Genomic DNA, 17810 nt, shown 5'->3' with positions numbered 1-17810 from the left:
TTTGCTAAATTGTTCTAGACATCTGTTCATTCGGCATTACATATCAATGCACTTATTCTTGTGATGTCTGGCATCATATACCATGTTTAATTGGACCAGATCCACACTCCTGAGCTCAGTGCATGTTCCTTTGAGGTAATTATTCAAGTTTCAATCAATGAGTAGTCGTAAATTCGTAATCTAACGAGCAGCTGAGTATTCCCTCCGTACCCAACAATAACCCAATCCTGTGCCCTTGCCCATCCTGTCCTCCCTCCTCGCCTACAATAACCCCACCCGCTGGTTCCATCGTTCCTCTACAATTTTTTGGTAGTCTCGAGTCAAGATAAAAGTATTTCCATGGTTTTTAAGAGAGATTTTCCAGGCTGAATGCTGCTAACTTAGCAAGGTTGAGAAGGTCAACCAAACATGCATGTCCATAGCTTTAGTGTGTACTGTGAAGTTTCGATCAAAGAAAAAAAAGGTGCGTACTGTGAAGTCTAAAAGTACCCCCACTCCGCAATCCGCATGACATCATCTGAAGAAGCAACCTTTAACCTTTTTTCTCCGAATGGGATTATCCATTACGGAAACAACGAAATTATAAAGTTTTGCAGTCAACTTCCAGTATTTCTTTAAACGAAAACTATTCAGTATCTAATCCTGCTTAATAACTGTAGAGTGTTAAATCAAAACCAAGCATTGATGATTTAACGGCACAAAGTGCTGTTGTACCACTCCACTATTTCTTACTGCAACTTCAAGTCTGCGACAACCATGAACTGAACCTTTAACTACGATTACATTCGTCGTTTGTTTCTTACACAAACCATCCCATTAAAGTACGGCCATCCCAAACAGATTTGCTGGCATGTCGTCGGTCAGTTTGGCACCATTTTTTTTAAGGAACAAAGCCGCAGTTTCTTGCCCGCAAAGATAAACGAGATCATCACATCTTACATGACATGACATGTACGCATCCAGAACAGCAGTTCCAGCATGGCTACCTCCATCTGGCTTCAATGCTTCATGCTACCATGGTTCGATGTAGTGGCCTGGTGTAAATGTAAGAAAACACGAGTTCATTGACCCCAAGTATGCATAAAGAAGAACTTCAAGTAAACAGAATAGCATTGCCATGCAACGTATAGTAACAGTAGGACTGCCTGACATTGGAAATGCCTAACAGATAAGAGTATGAATAGAATATATGACTCACAGGTGATCTGCTGACGGACATATATTTTCTCAACGGGTACGTCATTGGCCTTGAACAACTCTGCCAACAAATGGACTCTTGTTTCATACTCTGAACATTTGATCTTCACCAATTTAAGGTGTGCACAAACAAATGATCCTCCCACTAGCCTGGTATTGTCTTCCATTTCCTCTTCTGGGTCATCATACTTTTTCCGGAACAATAACATTATTAATGAAACATTAAAAAAAGACACAACAAATATTCATCGGATGTCTACATATACTTACCAATTTAAGTTCAAGAAAAAGCCTCTCCAGATTAGGGGAATGCTGTAGGAAGAAAACTACCGGATCAAAGTCAGCAGCCATGCACCATTCACCAAGGGACAGTGTCTTCAGATTGCTAAAAACTGGGCGTGCTTTCAATTCCCTGTTCAGAATCACCTTCATATGGAACATACAAGTGAATTTATTCAGTGCATAGTGAAGAAGAATAACACAGCACACCAATGAACAACCATTTTGGGGTAGTAAACAGGTAATGGGGTTCAGACTGGTTTATTGATATGCAAAAAAGGTAAATGGTATGAACAACATATGGTAATAACCAAACTATTGCAATAAATATATGTAACCTCACCACTGGAGTTTACAGCATGGAAAATGAAGCAATTGTTCAATGCAATCATAAAAGATGGAGTAAGCTACACAGGAGTCCATCTTTAATTTTAGTTTGAATTTTGAGTGTGTCGAAAAGTTTGTTGAGTTAAACCACTCTGCACATCAGTCCACCTGATAACATGTCCCCACGACTCAAATAAATGCAGAAGGGACCGACTGAGTGAGCCTCCAGTATCTGCATATGACTCATGAGCAAATATTGTAAAGTGACCTCAAGTGAGACAGGGTTGTAGATCCTAAAAGAATGTTAGCCCTTGAATGTTTTGTAACTGCCTAACTGGTATCTGAAACATAATGTACAAGTTATACTTCTTTGGTAGCTTCGACAGTAAATTTAAGTTTTGCAAAATTTACTTAAAAAATGGGAAACAATGAGATTATACATTTTAAATATTCAGCCAGTTTACCTTACAGTACTTGATAACAGGAGAAGAAACTAGAACTATTCTGCTAATTTTGGTTTGTTTGTACTCAAGTCAATTGTGCCAATATTAATACTATAGTGCAAAATAACCACCATACTAAGGAAAAGTATCACATAACATGTATAACGGGGTCTGGGCCAGATGTAAACAAGACTCATTACTCAAAGCCATACCTCCCCAGCATCGGCTAATAGCTTCAAACTTGTGGCATTTGATAGACTGTGAAGAACATTATGGCCACCTAAAATCTTATCATCACCAAATCCGTTCCGACGACCATAGCCACGTTTGATCCAATATGGGTCGCCATTGCATTTGCAGTGTTTGCAGCGATCTTGGCCCTGACCATGGTCATCGCTTTGTTCATCCTCATTATCAGATAGGACCTCATTGTATTCACAGGTACTTGCATCGCTACAGGAATCACTACAGTATTTAGGTTCATCTTCAAGTGAACAGTCACTGTCACTGCCTCCATCATGTGCAGACTCATGGGTGAGTTTAGGCTCGTGTTCATAACCAACATGCAAGGAGTCGTCAAGCACGATAGTGGCCGTGGCAATGGATCCCATATTCTGGAACAAGGGAACTCGGAAGTACAGCTTGACACAGCACAGCGATAGAAGGTTTGGAGCAGCAATGGTGAGATTCTCCTGAATACTGCATTTGACAATGGTTAAGCTCCTGAGAGAGGCAGATGATATCTCATGGCCTCTCAGATAGCAACCTTGAGGTCCAGGACTTCCAAACAAGGGCACTGAGAAGAGAGCTGTCTTAGCATTCTGTCGCTCAAGAAGGATTCTGACAAAATCAGGTGTTTCAGGTGGCGGGATGCAATACTGACGCGCTCGAATTGAGGGCAGTCTTCTTCCTTTGGATGCCTAGCAAGCTGGATGACGCGGGCTTTGCGCTTGATGGCGGCATGGATCCACATATCAACATCATCACTGGAGTAATCCACCCGGTCTCCGTCACAAGAGGGGCTCGGGAGCCGCCAGTACGGGTCTCCACAAGCGGGGCTCGAGAGCAGCTGGCGCGTGTCCACAGGCGCGGACTCCTCACGCTCGAGCAAGAAGCGGTAAACGAACTTGGCGAACCCCTCGGGGGGCCAGCGGTGGCGGCCGAGGCGCCAGACGCGGAGGCCCAGAGGTGGCGCCAGCGGCGTGAGAGCACGCAGGTGCGCGCCACCTCCCACGCCCGCAGGAACGACATGACATGGTGCAGCATCGCGTCCGGGAGCGCGCTGAGGCGGTCCACCGGGGCAGCGGCCGCGGCCGCGTCGCCGCAAGACGTATCCCCGGCGGAGCATAGCCTGGGTTTCTTCGCGGGCGTTTCGTCGAGCATCTGGCCTGCCCTGCACGTTGACAGCTTCCTTGCGTCAGAGAAGAGTTTGCGAGAAAAATCTCGAGGGAGAGTTGGATTGAAGGGGAATGAGATCGAACAGGAGCGGAGGAATGGATCGAACTTACGGAGTGATTCGTCGGAATAATAATGGCGAGTTGTTGCCGCATCAATCTCGCCGGACGGCGGCGCGGGAGAAGGCGGTGGATCGACTCATGAGGATATCAGTTCTTCAAGTCTTCAGTAACTTCCACCGAAATGAGAGGAGAGGTGCGATTTCATTGGGCAGGAGAGAAAGAAGCCCATGGCCCACGTGAGGTTTGGAGAGGGGTGGATGGGCCACGGCCCTACTAATGCAATTTTTTTTCTCGTTTATTTAATGCTGATAAGTTCTAAATTCCATTCTTATTTGAGATTTCCGTCACTTCCATTCCATCAGTCGCCGACGAAACGAAATCACCTCAAAAAATTAAGAAACCTTTTCTGGTGATAAAATAAGTGAAGATCAACCCATTTTTCTTAAAAATATAACATGTACCTTTCTCAGTTTTGGAATTAAAATTCAACAAACTAGGCTAATTACTCATAATGTTTAAAAGTATTCTGGAGCTAAGAACTGATGGCTGTAATAAAGCAGTCGTGGCTAGGTGATCGGTTGTGGTCGCTGGTTCAGAATTCCAGCTCAAGCAGGTTCCAAGTGGCAGCATGGGCTGCGGTCACGATCTGCAATTAACCGTTGGATGTAATGCAGCAGTGGTGGCTAGGCGACTAGTTATTGCAACTTCACGAGGTTGCTGTTACTGTCAGTTTCTTACCATCCTTGGAGAGGAACAACTGATATGCCGGTGAAAGGAATTTTGACAGCTTTTGGTATCGATTACCTTAAAAAAGAAAAACCTCAGATTTCACAGATGGGAAATCATAGTCTTACCTAATTGTTGTGTTCTTCCCCCTGGTCCATGGATTCTAGAAGATATGATGATCAAATTATTGGAGTAACCAGTGTCCAGTAGATGCAAATCCTCTGGATAACATGTCGCAAGCGTACAGTACTGAGCTCTATTATCGAGTCTGCTGTAGTATAGGGACATCAGAAATGGCACGCCATGTTAATAAACAATCAGGACTCTGGAGATCACACGGGCTCTACGAATTATGTTAGCTAATCACCTAGCTATGATTTTCATCATTTGTTACAAGTTACAACTGGGCTCTATTTCAATCAAAGGCAACGAGCAGTGCTGGTCCAACAAACTCAAATTCAACTCTGCTGTTCACATTCATTTCAGCAAGAAAACCGATCAGGTCAGGTAACAAAGGGACAGTGTTAGAGCGTGCTAAAAAAAAAAAGAGACGCTATGACAACTTGCGTGTATCAGGCACATGGCCTGTTACACACCAAACAAAACTGAGCAGATACGAATGACATGGCGAAAGATGCGCTCCATTACATATACTGCAACATAGAACCCAAACTGAATCCAAATGGCGAACAATGTTACCTCAATGAGTTCATACAAACTTGTTAGTTTCAGATGAAACATGAAATCCTCCAATGTTGCGAATTATGATGAACAGCAACCGTATCATACAATCATCCTGTGTTCCTTACTGACAAACAGCCACTATTAGACTGAAATCTTGTGGCATTGATCCTCTCTATGCTTTTGATGAAGATGAGACGTGTTCGAGTAATGGAAGTAACCTGATGTAACAATTCAATCTACTGTGTATACAAAACGTTCACAGAATTCTATACCTGTTTCCGTATTACAACAAAAAAACGTTGGAACTCTCCAAAGTGTACAGCTCAGCTACAAAATACAAACACAACTCTTCCATGCAGAAAAAATGTTGTCTCACCAAAAGCCTCCCACAGTGATGAGACTGTCGATAAAAATGATTGCTTGCTGGGAAACAGGTAGTCACCACAAGCTTCACTAGTCGCTTTCCGCAATAATATCTCTGATTGCCAGACAATGACAAAATCTCAAAATGACCTTGCTTTATATGTATCATAAAATAGATGTGACCCGGACGGAGTGGTCTGCAGACCCGGTGATGTACATTGGCAGTGTTGGATGCCAATCCACACTTGTGATAGAAGAACTGTGAGGTAATGTCCTCAATCCACTTTCATGGCCTTGCACCTGCAGGAAATTGCAGATGAATGCATCGGTACCCGTTTCTGAAAAAAAAATACCTGGGACAATTGCAGATAGTGGTGGAAACCTGATATATTGGGGCCCGAACCAAACCAGAGGTAACCAGCAGCCTCTTGCCATTAGAATCCAGTGCAATCTCATGCATTCGTTTGTTAAAGCTCTCTGGATTGCAAAATCTGGTAATAGAAGCACAGGTAAGAGAATGAGCAATTCAACTGTCATAACAATTCACTAATGATCACTAAAGTTCTCACCTGCTGCAATCTCTTGACCAAAGAATCTGACCTTGATTGTGCAAGCTCCATTCAAATATCTATAAAGTGAATAGAGTTAAAAGGGGCTGAAAACATGCAAAGTAATGAAAGATCATAAAATAAATATTTGTATGAAAGAATCCACATTAGTACTAAGAAAAATAATATTATTAAATATGTTGCAACTTTTGTTTTGTTTATAGCTGATAACTGGAGATATTGTGGAATACTAAGGTTATCTGACCATGGAATAATCTAATGTGCGGACAGTTATTAGTAGGGCGTCACAACACCCAAATCCCAACCACTAGAAAAGAAAAGATGATGTCAGCCCACCCCAAATATAAGAGCACATTTAGATTTAAGCATATGTGCTGTAAATCGAGCATCATTCACGATCCTTTTGAACTAACGTGTTCCCAGTGACCAAATCTACATCAATTTAAATGGCTCCTAGAGCATCTGGCCAGTTCAGTTAGCACCTTTCAATGTTTTTTTAGTAGTATTCTTCAGTAGTACTTTTGGTTTGTTCTCATGATACACGGCAACACATAATTCCGGTAGTACCTTTTGATCGTTGATGTAGTATTCCTATTTGTTCCTGTTGAATATTTTAGTATTATTCCAGCAGTCACGATACATGCAACATAGATAACATTTTGTTGATCTTGTTACAGTGAGGATGATAGTTTAAACAGATTGTGAGTTTAGTGGTAGACAAGTCAAGAAACCATAAGACTTCTAAACCACAAAAAAAAAATCACATTCTGATGGGAAAGAGTTCACATTTCACAACCACTTGCTGTGGGTCCCACCATGCAATCCATTTGGGATACCAACTGCATACTCAATGTTTTTTATCTCATTGATATGACTAGTTGCATCAACACACTAAAAGGGAAAAGGTGAACGTTATATACCTTTCCATCTGAGCCTAAACTGAAGATGCTAGTTTCTGCTGGTCCAAAAAGAACTGAGCTCACTGGGGAATCATGAGCAGGCCATCCCGTAATTTGAAGACCAGCAGACATGTCTATTTGCAGTTAAGGAAGATGATAGGCTCAGATAATCACAAAATGAAAAGAAATGGAATGTCATGCAAACAACATAAGCAAATTCAAGCATGGTGGAGCAAAAAATGATGCAAACTTCCAAAACCGTTTGACCAATAAGCTGTCTCATTTCTAAACTGCAAATATTGATGTTTGCTAACTAGCTAAGCTCTTTTAATTCTGGTTGAGGGTCTGTTTCAAAAGGTGGTGCTAGGTGACGCCTAGGCGCTATGCACAGTAGCACCACCTCGCCTAGCACCTATGTGTTTTGTCTAGGTGTGTTTGCACCTACAGTGGTTTAGGAGTTGATCCATGTATGAAAATGAGACAAATAAGAGATGGAGGAATATGAATTATGATCATGGAACTTATGCATGCATGATAATGTCAAATTCTTTGTTGTAATATGCCATATTCCTTTATTGAACAAGGCACTACTTCATTTGAGTGAAAAAAGGTACTAGGGCCTAGGAGTGCCAAGGCGCTAGGCGGAGCCTGACCGCTTGCCTAACGCCTAATGTTTTTTTTTTTGAAATATTGGGTTCTGGTCAGATTCATGCAGCTGGACGATGGATCACCAATAACAGGATGTACGAGTATCTTAAGAACAAAATACCAGTACCAAATAAGTGAGCATCTGAATCAATCAGGATGATAGGAAGAGAGACCCAGAATAAAATACAGAGAGCAGATAACTTGATGGGGATGATAAAATAATATCATGAAAAAAGGATACCAAACATGTGAATCATTCCATCTGTTGCAGAAGCTGCCAAGATTTTTCCATTGTGATTGAAGCAAAGAGAAGTAATAGCAGGTGGATCCTCACCAAGAGGGAGGACTGTCTTCACAATACAAGAAAAACAGAGAAAAGTATTTAGGAAAGATACTGGCTAAACAATACATATAATTTCAAGAGAAGAGAATGAAAGCAAAAGAAGTACCAATGGCTTCCATGTTTTCATATGCCACACAGTCAAGTTTGCAAATCCTGTTCTCTCAAAAACAGTTGATCCATGCCTGAAAAGTATAAGCTGAAAATAAGTATAATAATGCAGTGCTATTAGAGAACAAGGTACATGACATATAATAATTCAATGGACTTCTTATCAAGTACATGAAGTGTGAAATCTAAAACATTACCGTCTTGATGCAGCTGCAGAGACAAACACAGGTTCGACAGGGCTACATTTCAAATCTAAGATGCTGCATGAAATGGAAAGTTTTGTTAGTGGAACATTTTCAGCAAGGAACCAGCAGATTATAGGTTACAACCTTGGAAAATCTCTTGATGTATTTAGGTCGCAAACAACTCTCTTTGCATCAGCATTCCAAGCTTTAATTCCTCCATTAGCTGTGCCTATGAGCAGCTATGGTCAAGAAAAATGGGTGACAAAACAGAAGTCTTAAACAAGTTAACCAAATTTGGAGTGATGGAAAGATACTAATGCGGTACAATCCAATATAGGCATACCAATCTATCAGATCTGCATTCCCAAGAAAGTGCACATACTTCAGCCCCGCAGTATATAGTGGCATTTTTGGATGATGGTGTTGACGAATCGTGCGTCCAGATCCTTTCAAAAGTGTAAGATCAACAGGTCAAAATCCAGAATGTTCAGTTAGGCAGCTAAACTGAAGCTACTCCAGATAGCAGAATTACCTAACTGTACCATCGATTGATGAACTAGCAATATTTGAGCCAGATGCAGAAAATCGACATTGGCTAATCGAACTGTTATGGCCTAAAAACGTTTCCTGTTAGCAAGTCGAATCAGTCATATAGGTAACTGCAGAAAGCGATCATAGAATAGTGGGGTACACGCTGTAGCTTACCTGAAAATCCACTTTCACTTCAGGAAAGTCTTCCTCGGTAAACAAAATCTGCTCATCTTCTGCAGCAAAAGAGATATATTATGCATCCAGGTCAAAGATACAGGGGGGAATGTTATATGATACATAGAGTTAACACAATAGAAGCACTGAAGAATATCAAATAGGAAAATATGTTGGATCATGCAAACAAGTCATCCAAACTACGATAGCATTAGAATGCATGATGGTGAGCACAACTATTTACTGGCTACCCTACATAAAAACATGGCAAACACAGGTACAAGCACATGAAAAAAAACAGGTGCGAAGAACCCACCTGTATGGATTATCTCAGAAGATTCATGCAATTTCCCACCTCCTGAAGAAGATTTCACTGAACTTGAAGACCGTGAATCAAAACCCTGTATCACGTTACCTGAGGCTGAGGATTCTTCATAATTTTCTGACATCTCTTGTTCAAGAAGGAAACCAGCTGTACTAGTACCAACTAAATTTTTGTTTCCGTAACCAGCACCACTGGAGTTCCTGTATTTATAAGTTGAGACATAATTAGAGGATGCGTGCAAATGTTTAATTTTGTGCACATAAGTCGATGTTGGTGTTTAGCACTCACAATCTAACCGAGCTCAATATTAAAAGGAGATATAACCTTTCATAGGAAAGTTAATTTTAGAGCACTTCACGCACATATCCACTTAACCCCATCAAATCTAATATAGTTGCTGTCAATTTGTGGAAGAATTCATATGCCAATTACAAAGGCTTTGCATGCATTAAGAGACGAAAGGGTAATTTTGCAGGCAAGAGAGGTTTACCTTCTCAACTGAGATAATTCATCTTCTTTTGCCTCTAACGACGCTTGGAGCTCTGCCAATTTATTATTCAGTTGCTTTATGTCGTTCTTGAGGGATTTGATGGTATTCTTTTCAGTGCTAATTCTCAACAGAGCTGGGATCCGTGGAAAAGTCAAGGACAAAACAGTGTAGCAGAAAATAATAATGTGTCAAAGTCAGCTCCTACTAGAGAAAATAACATTCACAAACAATTATTATATCACATTGACGATCAACTTGAGCGGGGATAAGGTTACAAATAAGTCAATGGCAGTGAAGATTTTGTAAAAGGTTAAAAACATCCCACCACCTATAGGAAGGAATACAGCAAAGAATATATTATAAAAGGATATGAGTATCATTGAATATCCCACTCAAGAAATTCCTAAATGAAAGAACCAAAGTGTCCAACCATTCTTTGGAGAAATATACACGGAACTGTGGATCAAAGCTTGGGTTCTTAATATACGGAATAGCTGCATAATGTTATTGAGATTGACAAAGCATTAGAATACTGTAGATTGCAGAAGTAATGTAGGCAAAAGAAGGCAACGAACACATACCGAACCATGGCAGCCAATCTTCACGCTTTTGCATCAGATAATTGCTGCTTTCACCAAAGAATTCTACTACTTTGTCTTGTCTTCCAGATTTCAAAGCGTTGATAACATAGTACCTTAATACTGACAGCTCCAACTTAACAAGGGTCGAGAACAACTCTGTGTCCGCAGGTGATGTGAAACACTGCTTGAAAAAGGTAAACAGACCTACCAACCTATCCAGTTGGTATTTTGCTATATACTCTGAGAATACTAAATCCAGGATCTTATCTACTTGAAAGTTCCTGCCGATCTCAGTAGACAACTCTGACTCGTATGCTTGCAGCGTACTTGTGAAACCCCTGAACACCAGAAACTCCCTCACGAGCTCCTCGGCATACCGGACGTTCTCCATTGCAGTCCAGTGTCAGTATCACTACAAATGTGAAATGAGACGTTATGACTCAAGAGCAGGTCAGCCACAGGTCAAAGAAGAAAATGGGGAAGTGACAATGTGACTCTATGCTGACAACAATATCTGTCTTAACAAGGTTCGGAGAATTTATTCACTTCAGCTTTACTTACTCTCACTGAAGCATTTCATTTCGAACCAATGTCATGTGAAACTAAGTATCTCCCGTGCTTGAAAGTAGAAGTAAGATAAGTGAACATCCCAATTACGCTGTAGAAGATTTCTATGCGTATGATTCTAAAAGCATCGAGAAACCAATCCGAAGTGCTCGGTGTAGCATGTATGCAGGCAAACGAAGCGGCCATGGCCGCGGTAGTCTGGGTGCGGCTCGGATCGGGATGAACCCCGTGAGCCGCTGGCCCGGCGATCTCGAACGGACCGACGCGGGTACCGACCGGAGAGGCGCGCGAAGGAGAGGAGGGGAGAGGAGAGGAAGGGATGGGATGGGAAGGGGAAGGATCGATAAGCTGACCTGGCTGCGAGGTGGCGGCGCCGCTGCCGCTGGGAACAGTGCTCGCCTGCGCGGGGAGGAGAGCGAGGCGAGGCGAGCCGGCCGGGGCGGCAGAGCGATTGGTGAGAGCCGACGAGGCGGAGCAGAGCTAAAAGGGTGGTTTCGGGAATTCGCAGGTTTGCTCGTTGTGTCGGGCTGGCCCAGTATTGGAACGAGGCAACGGGCCCAAAGTTGGAGCGTAGCAGCGCAAAAAGCCCACCCAAGAAACCACGTGACCATCTGGCCCATTCGCAATTCAGCCCCAAGCAGGACGCATCGGTCTTTTTATTTTTACAAATCTTCGACATCAGTCTATTATTATTACACGTAGTTGCTAAACACTGCACGATCAAATCCAAACATTCTTAAAAATAATATTAAAAGCCAATCCTGAAACTAATTAAACTATAATCCCAGTCGGATCTCTACATGCCTACGCAACAACCCTCGGATTGGGAAAAGATATAGCAAGTAATGGCACAAGCTTGCAAGAATGATGTACATGAACCTATACAAAATCCCAGACGATCATTTTAGGCACTCAAGCAACAGTAAGACACATTAGAAATGAGATTATACAAATTCAGAATATCCGATTATCTTTTAGATTAAAAACCGGAATAACAACAGTTGGTCAAAGTGGTCATTTTGAAAATCAAACTACAAACCGAAAACTAAATAAATAACCAGTTAGAGTATATCGGTTCCGATTTCTTTTTTTGTTTCGTTTCTCGGGATTTTACTAACTACCGGTGGAGGATTCACTTAATTGGTTTGTTGTCGCCACGTGATCTAGGCCTGGCCGTGATGGCTACCTAGCTTTGGATGCACCTAGAAACTGCTACCCCTGTCCATATACGGACCGACCTCCAGCAGGACATACGGCGCAAGTGGCAACCCAAATAACAGTGTCTTGGCGCATGCCCAACGTGCCATCATCCCAGAACCGATGCAGCGTCGCAAGTTGTGCCCCAAAGATGGCACGGTGGTTGCCGCCTAACGTGCTAGGACAACAGGTGTGTGGCGCAGAAAGAGATGGCTTATGATGTTGCACCGGTGGCACTGGCGCAGCCAACAACCTTGCACATGTGTTGCACGTATAAGGCCACGCAGATGCACGCTGCCACAAAAGCGGGCTAACGAACCGTGGCCCACACCTTCCTCACTTGGGTGAGGGCAGACCACCTGCTGACAAGCATATGTTCCTTGGACGCCATGCCACGATGTTTCGCATTGATGCATGTCGTTGCAGTCAACTGGCAGCAGCAGCAGCAGCAGCAGGGGGTGGTCGATCCCGATCGGCGATCCCCGTGATGAGGCGTGCCCCCAACGAACAACCGAAAACTCAGGCCCTTGCCGTGACCAAGGCAAAGGCGCACGCCCGTCGATCGTCCTCGAAGATCGTGCCCTGAGACGACCTGTGATCGACCGCGGTCACGGACGGACGGCGAGTTTGGCACCCGAGCGTACGTGCGTGCACGCAGCAACCGCTACTGACGGCCTGCTCTGCTCTCGCTGCTGCAGACGGTTTGATTTCTAGATTGCTTGCGACAACAGCACCTGCCGTGCCGGTACATGATGATTGCCGATGGAACCGTGAGCAACCGATCGAAGAATAGCGCGAGTTGGCTGCGCGCATGCATGTGGATTCGATCATGATCGCCTCCGATTTTCAGGCCTCGTTTGGGATGATTTCGATCGATCATTTTCCTCGGGCTATCAGCCATTCAGCCTAGGGTTGTTAGGTCCTAAGTCCTAACCCCAGTTCCTGTCACGACTGGCACTCTGGCAGCGCGCGGATGGCAGCAGAGGAGGATGGCGACACCCGTAACGAACAAGATACAGGGAATCGATCAAGTGATCGCTGTCAACTGCCAATCCTGTGCACAACGACGGCCATGCACTGCTGGTTGACGCTTGCCGATGATCCAATCCTTTTCCACCCTCCATTTTCGTGGCCAGTGCACATGCGCGCGTACGCGCACGAGCACGACGCGCCTTTCATCGTGCCCTCCAGCTGCACGCAACGAGCGAAAATAGCTGGAGGAAAGCTACGCCCTGACCGGTTCTGGAAGCACTTCTTTGTCGTCAAGAACACGGCTAGCTAGGTAATTAAGCTTCGTTCAGCATGCATGCATAATCAGGCATCGATTATATATCGAACCAGTGCGCTGTAGATATGGACAGAGATATGTGATGCTAACAAGTGTTTGTAGATGTGGCCCGTAGCTTCTTGCGTATGCTAGCCATTAAGCCATGCGAGCGAGATGCTAGTGCGGCAGAACTGAAAGCGATCGATGATGCTGAAAAGGAAATGCGTCTAGTGGTAGAGTCCAGCTAATGGCTAGCTTTGTGTTATGCTTTGGAACTGGAAGTGCTAGTGCTAAATACCTGAGATTTTTTATTTTTTTAATGCTACCATTTAATCTAACAATTACAAAATTAATGCTAGGATTGGCAAAAAAAATCCTACGATTGACCAAAATTTTAAAAATTACACTAATATGTGAATCCGGTCAACCATGATGACGGACAAATATTGCAGAATCACTGAAAACTTACTACTTACTACTAGTTACTAGTGATGGGCCACTGCCAATACACGTTGCCCATAAACCTTTGAGTCAGGCAGATCATGGTCGTAACAAGGCCCGTCCCTTGTATCTTGGTCATAAGTAGTGACAAGCCTCATCGTCGCCTGCATTAAGGGGTGTTTAGCACTCCACTAAAAAAAAAATAGCTCCACTCCACTAACTTCATCTTTTAGCAGCTCCCTCCACCAACTTCAAGAAAACATGGAGTTGTTGTACGTGTTTAGCTAATTGCAGCGCTCCAGCTCCAGAAACATGAGAACTTATTAGGAATAATCTATTTTGTCCTTAGTGAATGGGTCCACATGTCATACTCTTCTATTTTCTCCTCTCCTCTTCCTCTTCCTCTTCCTCTCTCTTCTCTTCTCTTCTCTTCTCTTCTCTTCTCTTCTCATCTCAGTTTTAGACAGTGCTACATGTATTACGAGAAATTATCCTGCGAAATGTAGAACAATCTTGCTCATCAATCATCAATCAGAAATGACGATGAAAACAAACCTCATCTACACGAGCAAGCAATCAGCAGGCTTCAGCTAGCTTTTTCCTCTTTCTTCTTGTTCGCAAATCGCAAGAGCAGCAGCCATGGGATCTTGCTCGCCTGCAACCACACGGAGCTTGAGCTCGGCCAGCGTCCTGCAGCCCGCACGCGCCGCCCTGGGGGAGCTCGCACCCGCCGGCCTATGCCCAGGGGAGCTCACCCCCGCTAGCCTATGCTCCGGCCACGTTGCCCAGGGGAGCTCGCCCCTGTTGGCCATGGGCACCGGCCGCGGCGCCTGGGAAGCTTCCCCCACTGGCCATGGGTCCCGGCTGCGACGCCTGGGGAGCTCCCCCCGCCGGCCATGGAGGGCGCCCAGGGGAGCTCACCCGCCGCCGGCCCTTTCCAGCAGTCGGGGGTGGCGCGTTCTGGCAGTCGGGGGGCGAGCTGGCCATGGCGGGCGACAGCGATGGGGGCGGCAGGGTCCAGCGGTCGGGGACGGGCTGGCGGCAGCAGGTGCCGACGGTCAGGGGTGGCGTAGTCCGGTAGTCGAGGGTGGCGCGGTCTGGCGGTTGGGGGAGAGTCGGCCACGGCGGGCTGAGCGGCAGAGGGAGGAAACGGTGACAGGGAGGGGATAGAAAAAATAGAAATGAACTATTGTGTAACCGGTGGTAATGGTGGGTAAATAACCCCAACTCCACGAGGATGTTAGAAACTTGTGTTTTTGAGCACCCCCTAAGGTAATCCAAAAAAACGTGGATTTGACCCCTAGCTCCACCTTTTTTCTGGAGCTGGAGTTGGTGGAGCTAGACGTGTTTGGCTGCGAGTTTTTTATTTGGTGGAGTAGAGCTAATTTTCATGAAGTGGAGTTGTTGGCGCAAAATCCTGACGGTGGTGGACCCTGCATCACCACATGAGGACCTGGAAGATCTGTTTAACTCCAGTGCAGAATTCAAATCGGCGCGCATGGTGTGCGCGGGTGTGCCAGTCAGTTTGACCATTCAACTGACAAGGTGGAGCTCTTGAAGTTCGATGGAGTCGGCCGATCGGGCCGATATGATCCTTGATGTGATAACCATCGGCTAGAGAGCCGATAGGAGACAGAGCGTCGTCGAGTTATTGCTCCACCATAGCCAGAGCCACAAGCCGATGAGATCTAAACTAACGTCACCACCAATATTTCTAGGCGAAACCACAGCGATGCGCCCGGTAGTTGCAGCCTAGAAACACTCAGCAGGACGTCAGTCTAAACCCCGCCAGCCGATGAATCTAATCACAATGAAACTCAATTCCGATGGCATTCGAGGGGTAACCAAGATTAAGATGCAACAGGCTATTAAAAACAGATCTATCGTCTATTCCGACAGAATTAATAACAATTAATATGTCGTAAACGGCAAGACGATAGAACAGATAAATATCAGCCGACGCAATCTTAATCAAGGCGGGATAACTGGTGAATACCGTAGATCGAGACAGAAGTGATGCGCCGTAAGTCAAAGATCCAAGATACTCGATAATTGGTAGATGAAACTAGACGAAACCACAGCGATGCGTCCGGTGGTTAAAGCCTAGAACACCTGGTGACGGAACTTACAGCTCGCCGGAGATCGAGGTTGATGCAGCCCAGCTTGCTAGAAGGAACTCGTCGAGAAGCTACATTACTCTACTCCTAGGGCAATGGCGTGAAGCCGAAAGGCAAAGGTAAATATATTGTATTATTGATCGTGTGATAATTCTACAATAACTGGAGGTACATATTTATACTCTGAACTAACAACTCCTAGAAGGAACCATATAAAAACTACCTGATACGAAATATCTAAACAAAAAGAAATATGAAGATACACGGACTCTAACTTTCCTTACGTAAAGTCCTAATTAATTAAGCTTTCTTTTTCGTACTGCCGTTAGGTCTTTGCTCCTTCTTTCTTCCACACGTGAGCCTCTAATATGCCTTGCTTGTTTCAGCCAACTTGCATGTACGATGCCAGATTTTTCCTTGATCAACTCACATATTGATTAGTACCTTCCAATATATATACGCATGCAAAGAATAGTCGCATATGACACCGATGGCCTCATATTCCATATTAAGGGATTCGATTAAAATCTGGTATCAATACAGGCCCCCTAGTTTCGGAGTATGAAGGCTTCATGTTCCGAAACTAATTATAGAAGTCCGATGATTCGATGTCAACACAGGCCCCCAGTTTCGGAGTATGAAGGCTTCATGTTCCGAAACTAATCATAGAAGTCCGATGATTCGGTGTCAACACAGGCCCCCAGTTTCGGAGTATGAAGGCTTCATGTTCCGAAACTAATCATAGAAGTCCGATGATTCGGTGTCAACAAAGGCTCCCTAGTTTCGGAGTATGAATGCTTCATGTTCCGAAACTAATCATAGAAGTCCGATGCTTGTCTTCAGAGCTAATGACATCTGATTGCAATATCCAAAGCCACGTCGACTCCTCTTGAAATATAAAAAACACCATCAGCTTTGCTGGCAGTAGAAACTACAGATTAGTCTGTTGACACCAAAACTTGGTGCAGTAACCAGCAAGCTTTTGTTGTCAACACAGGTCCCCAGTTTCGAAGTATGAATATTTCATACTTCGAAATTAATATCCGATACATTCTATAAGCAGCCGATACTATTTTGCTTGAACCAATCAGCTGATGCAATTTTACTTGAACCAATCGGCCGATGCAAATTTCTTATTAGCCAAGTAATCAGCCGATGCTTTTTGCCAAGCAGTCAATCGACCGATACTATTTCTTTTATTGCCAAGCAATCAATCAGCTCGATGCAACTCCCCTCTTTTTTATTATTTCAATTGGCCGATGCATTTTTAACCCCATCGGACTTGCCATCAGCCACACCTTTTCATCAACCGAGATGAAGAGATATTTTTATTTCATCACGCAAAAGGATCAGCCGACACTATTTTTTATTTCAATCGGCCGATGCAATTTTAACTCCATCAGGCTGAAATATAGCCAGTACTACTATCGGCTGACCGCTCTTCTTATTTTTTTTAATTCGTTTGCTGTCCATCGGCCGAGACTTACATTGAGTGCAAACACCCCCTAAATTTCACTTCGTCTCACTTATCTACTTGGTCTCGGATCCAAATCTTCTATAGAATTAGACTCAAAGTGTATTAAGTTCCCGAGCTTACCTGACTCCTCGCGTCCTCCCCGCAACCTTATCATCCTCCCTCTCTCTTTCTCTCTTGACCTCCCTTCTCCCAACAGAGCATTTGGATCTAGGTCAAACACTTCTCCTAGCCACGTTTGGATTATAATCTAAGCGAAGATTTTCTCGCTTCTCGCTTTTCGCTTCTCGTAGTTCAAATTTCTGAAGCGGCTTACCACATAAGCGAGAATCGGTGGAAATAAGCAAAGCGTTTGGCGGGATTCTCACTTATTTCCACCGATAAGCCGCTTATAAGCGGAAACAAACAGGGCTCTAAG

At 44.1% G+C, this 17810-nt stretch overlaps 1 protein-coding gene and 1 pseudogene across 1 annotated transcript; both read right to left on the bottom strand.

The window, feature by feature from the left end:
- Positions 1-670: 670 nt before the first annotated feature.
- On the bottom strand, positions 671-3898 carry LOC117847860 (uncharacterized; annotated as a pseudogene).
- Positions 3899-5102: 1204 nt separating this feature from the next.
- LOC117850137 (uncharacterized) lies at positions 5103-11393 on the bottom strand. The gene is made up of 16 exons (XM_072292618.1): positions 11250-11393; positions 10330-10741; positions 10121-10242; positions 9749-9891; positions 9250-9458; positions 8934-8992; positions 8761-8855; positions 8572-8674; positions 8373-8467; positions 8241-8303; positions 8042-8117; positions 7834-7942; positions 6966-7078; positions 6046-6104; positions 5859-5967; positions 5103-5776 (listed from the first exon to the last, which is right to left on the bottom strand). The coding sequence occupies exons 2-16, from the start codon at positions 10718-10720 to the stop codon at positions 5642-5644; spliced, it is 1881 nt and encodes a 626-aa protein (XP_072148719.1). The 5' UTR covers positions 10721-10741; positions 11250-11393; the 3' UTR covers positions 5103-5641.
- Between the last annotated feature and the right edge of the window lie 6417 nt (positions 11394-17810).

This window comes from Setaria viridis, chromosome 3, assembly GCF_005286985.2.
Source record: "Setaria viridis chromosome 3, Setaria_viridis_v4.0, whole genome shotgun sequence".
NCBI classification, from domain to species: Eukaryota; Viridiplantae; Streptophyta; class Magnoliopsida; order Poales; family Poaceae; genus Setaria; species Setaria viridis.
The sequence above is the reverse complement of the archived record's forward strand: the minus strand, read 5'-3'. Positions and strand labels throughout refer to the sequence as shown.

What these genes read in the sequence shown, in the direction of transcription:
- LOC117850137 (XM_072292618.1), bottom strand. Translation starts at nt 10,720, where the DNA reads ATGGAGAACGTCCGGTATGCCGAGGAGCTCGTGAGGGAGTTTCTGGTG. An exon ending in AGATTGGCTGCCATGGTTCG is followed by an intron (nt 10,243 to 10,329) that starts GTATGTGTTCGT and finishes AACATTATGCAG; the next exon opens with CTATTCCGTATATTAAGAAC. An exon ending in ACATCAAGAGATTTTCCAAG is followed by an intron (nt 8,304 to 8,372) that starts GTTGTAACCTAT and finishes CATTTCATGCAG; the next exon opens with CATCTTAGATTTGAAATGTA.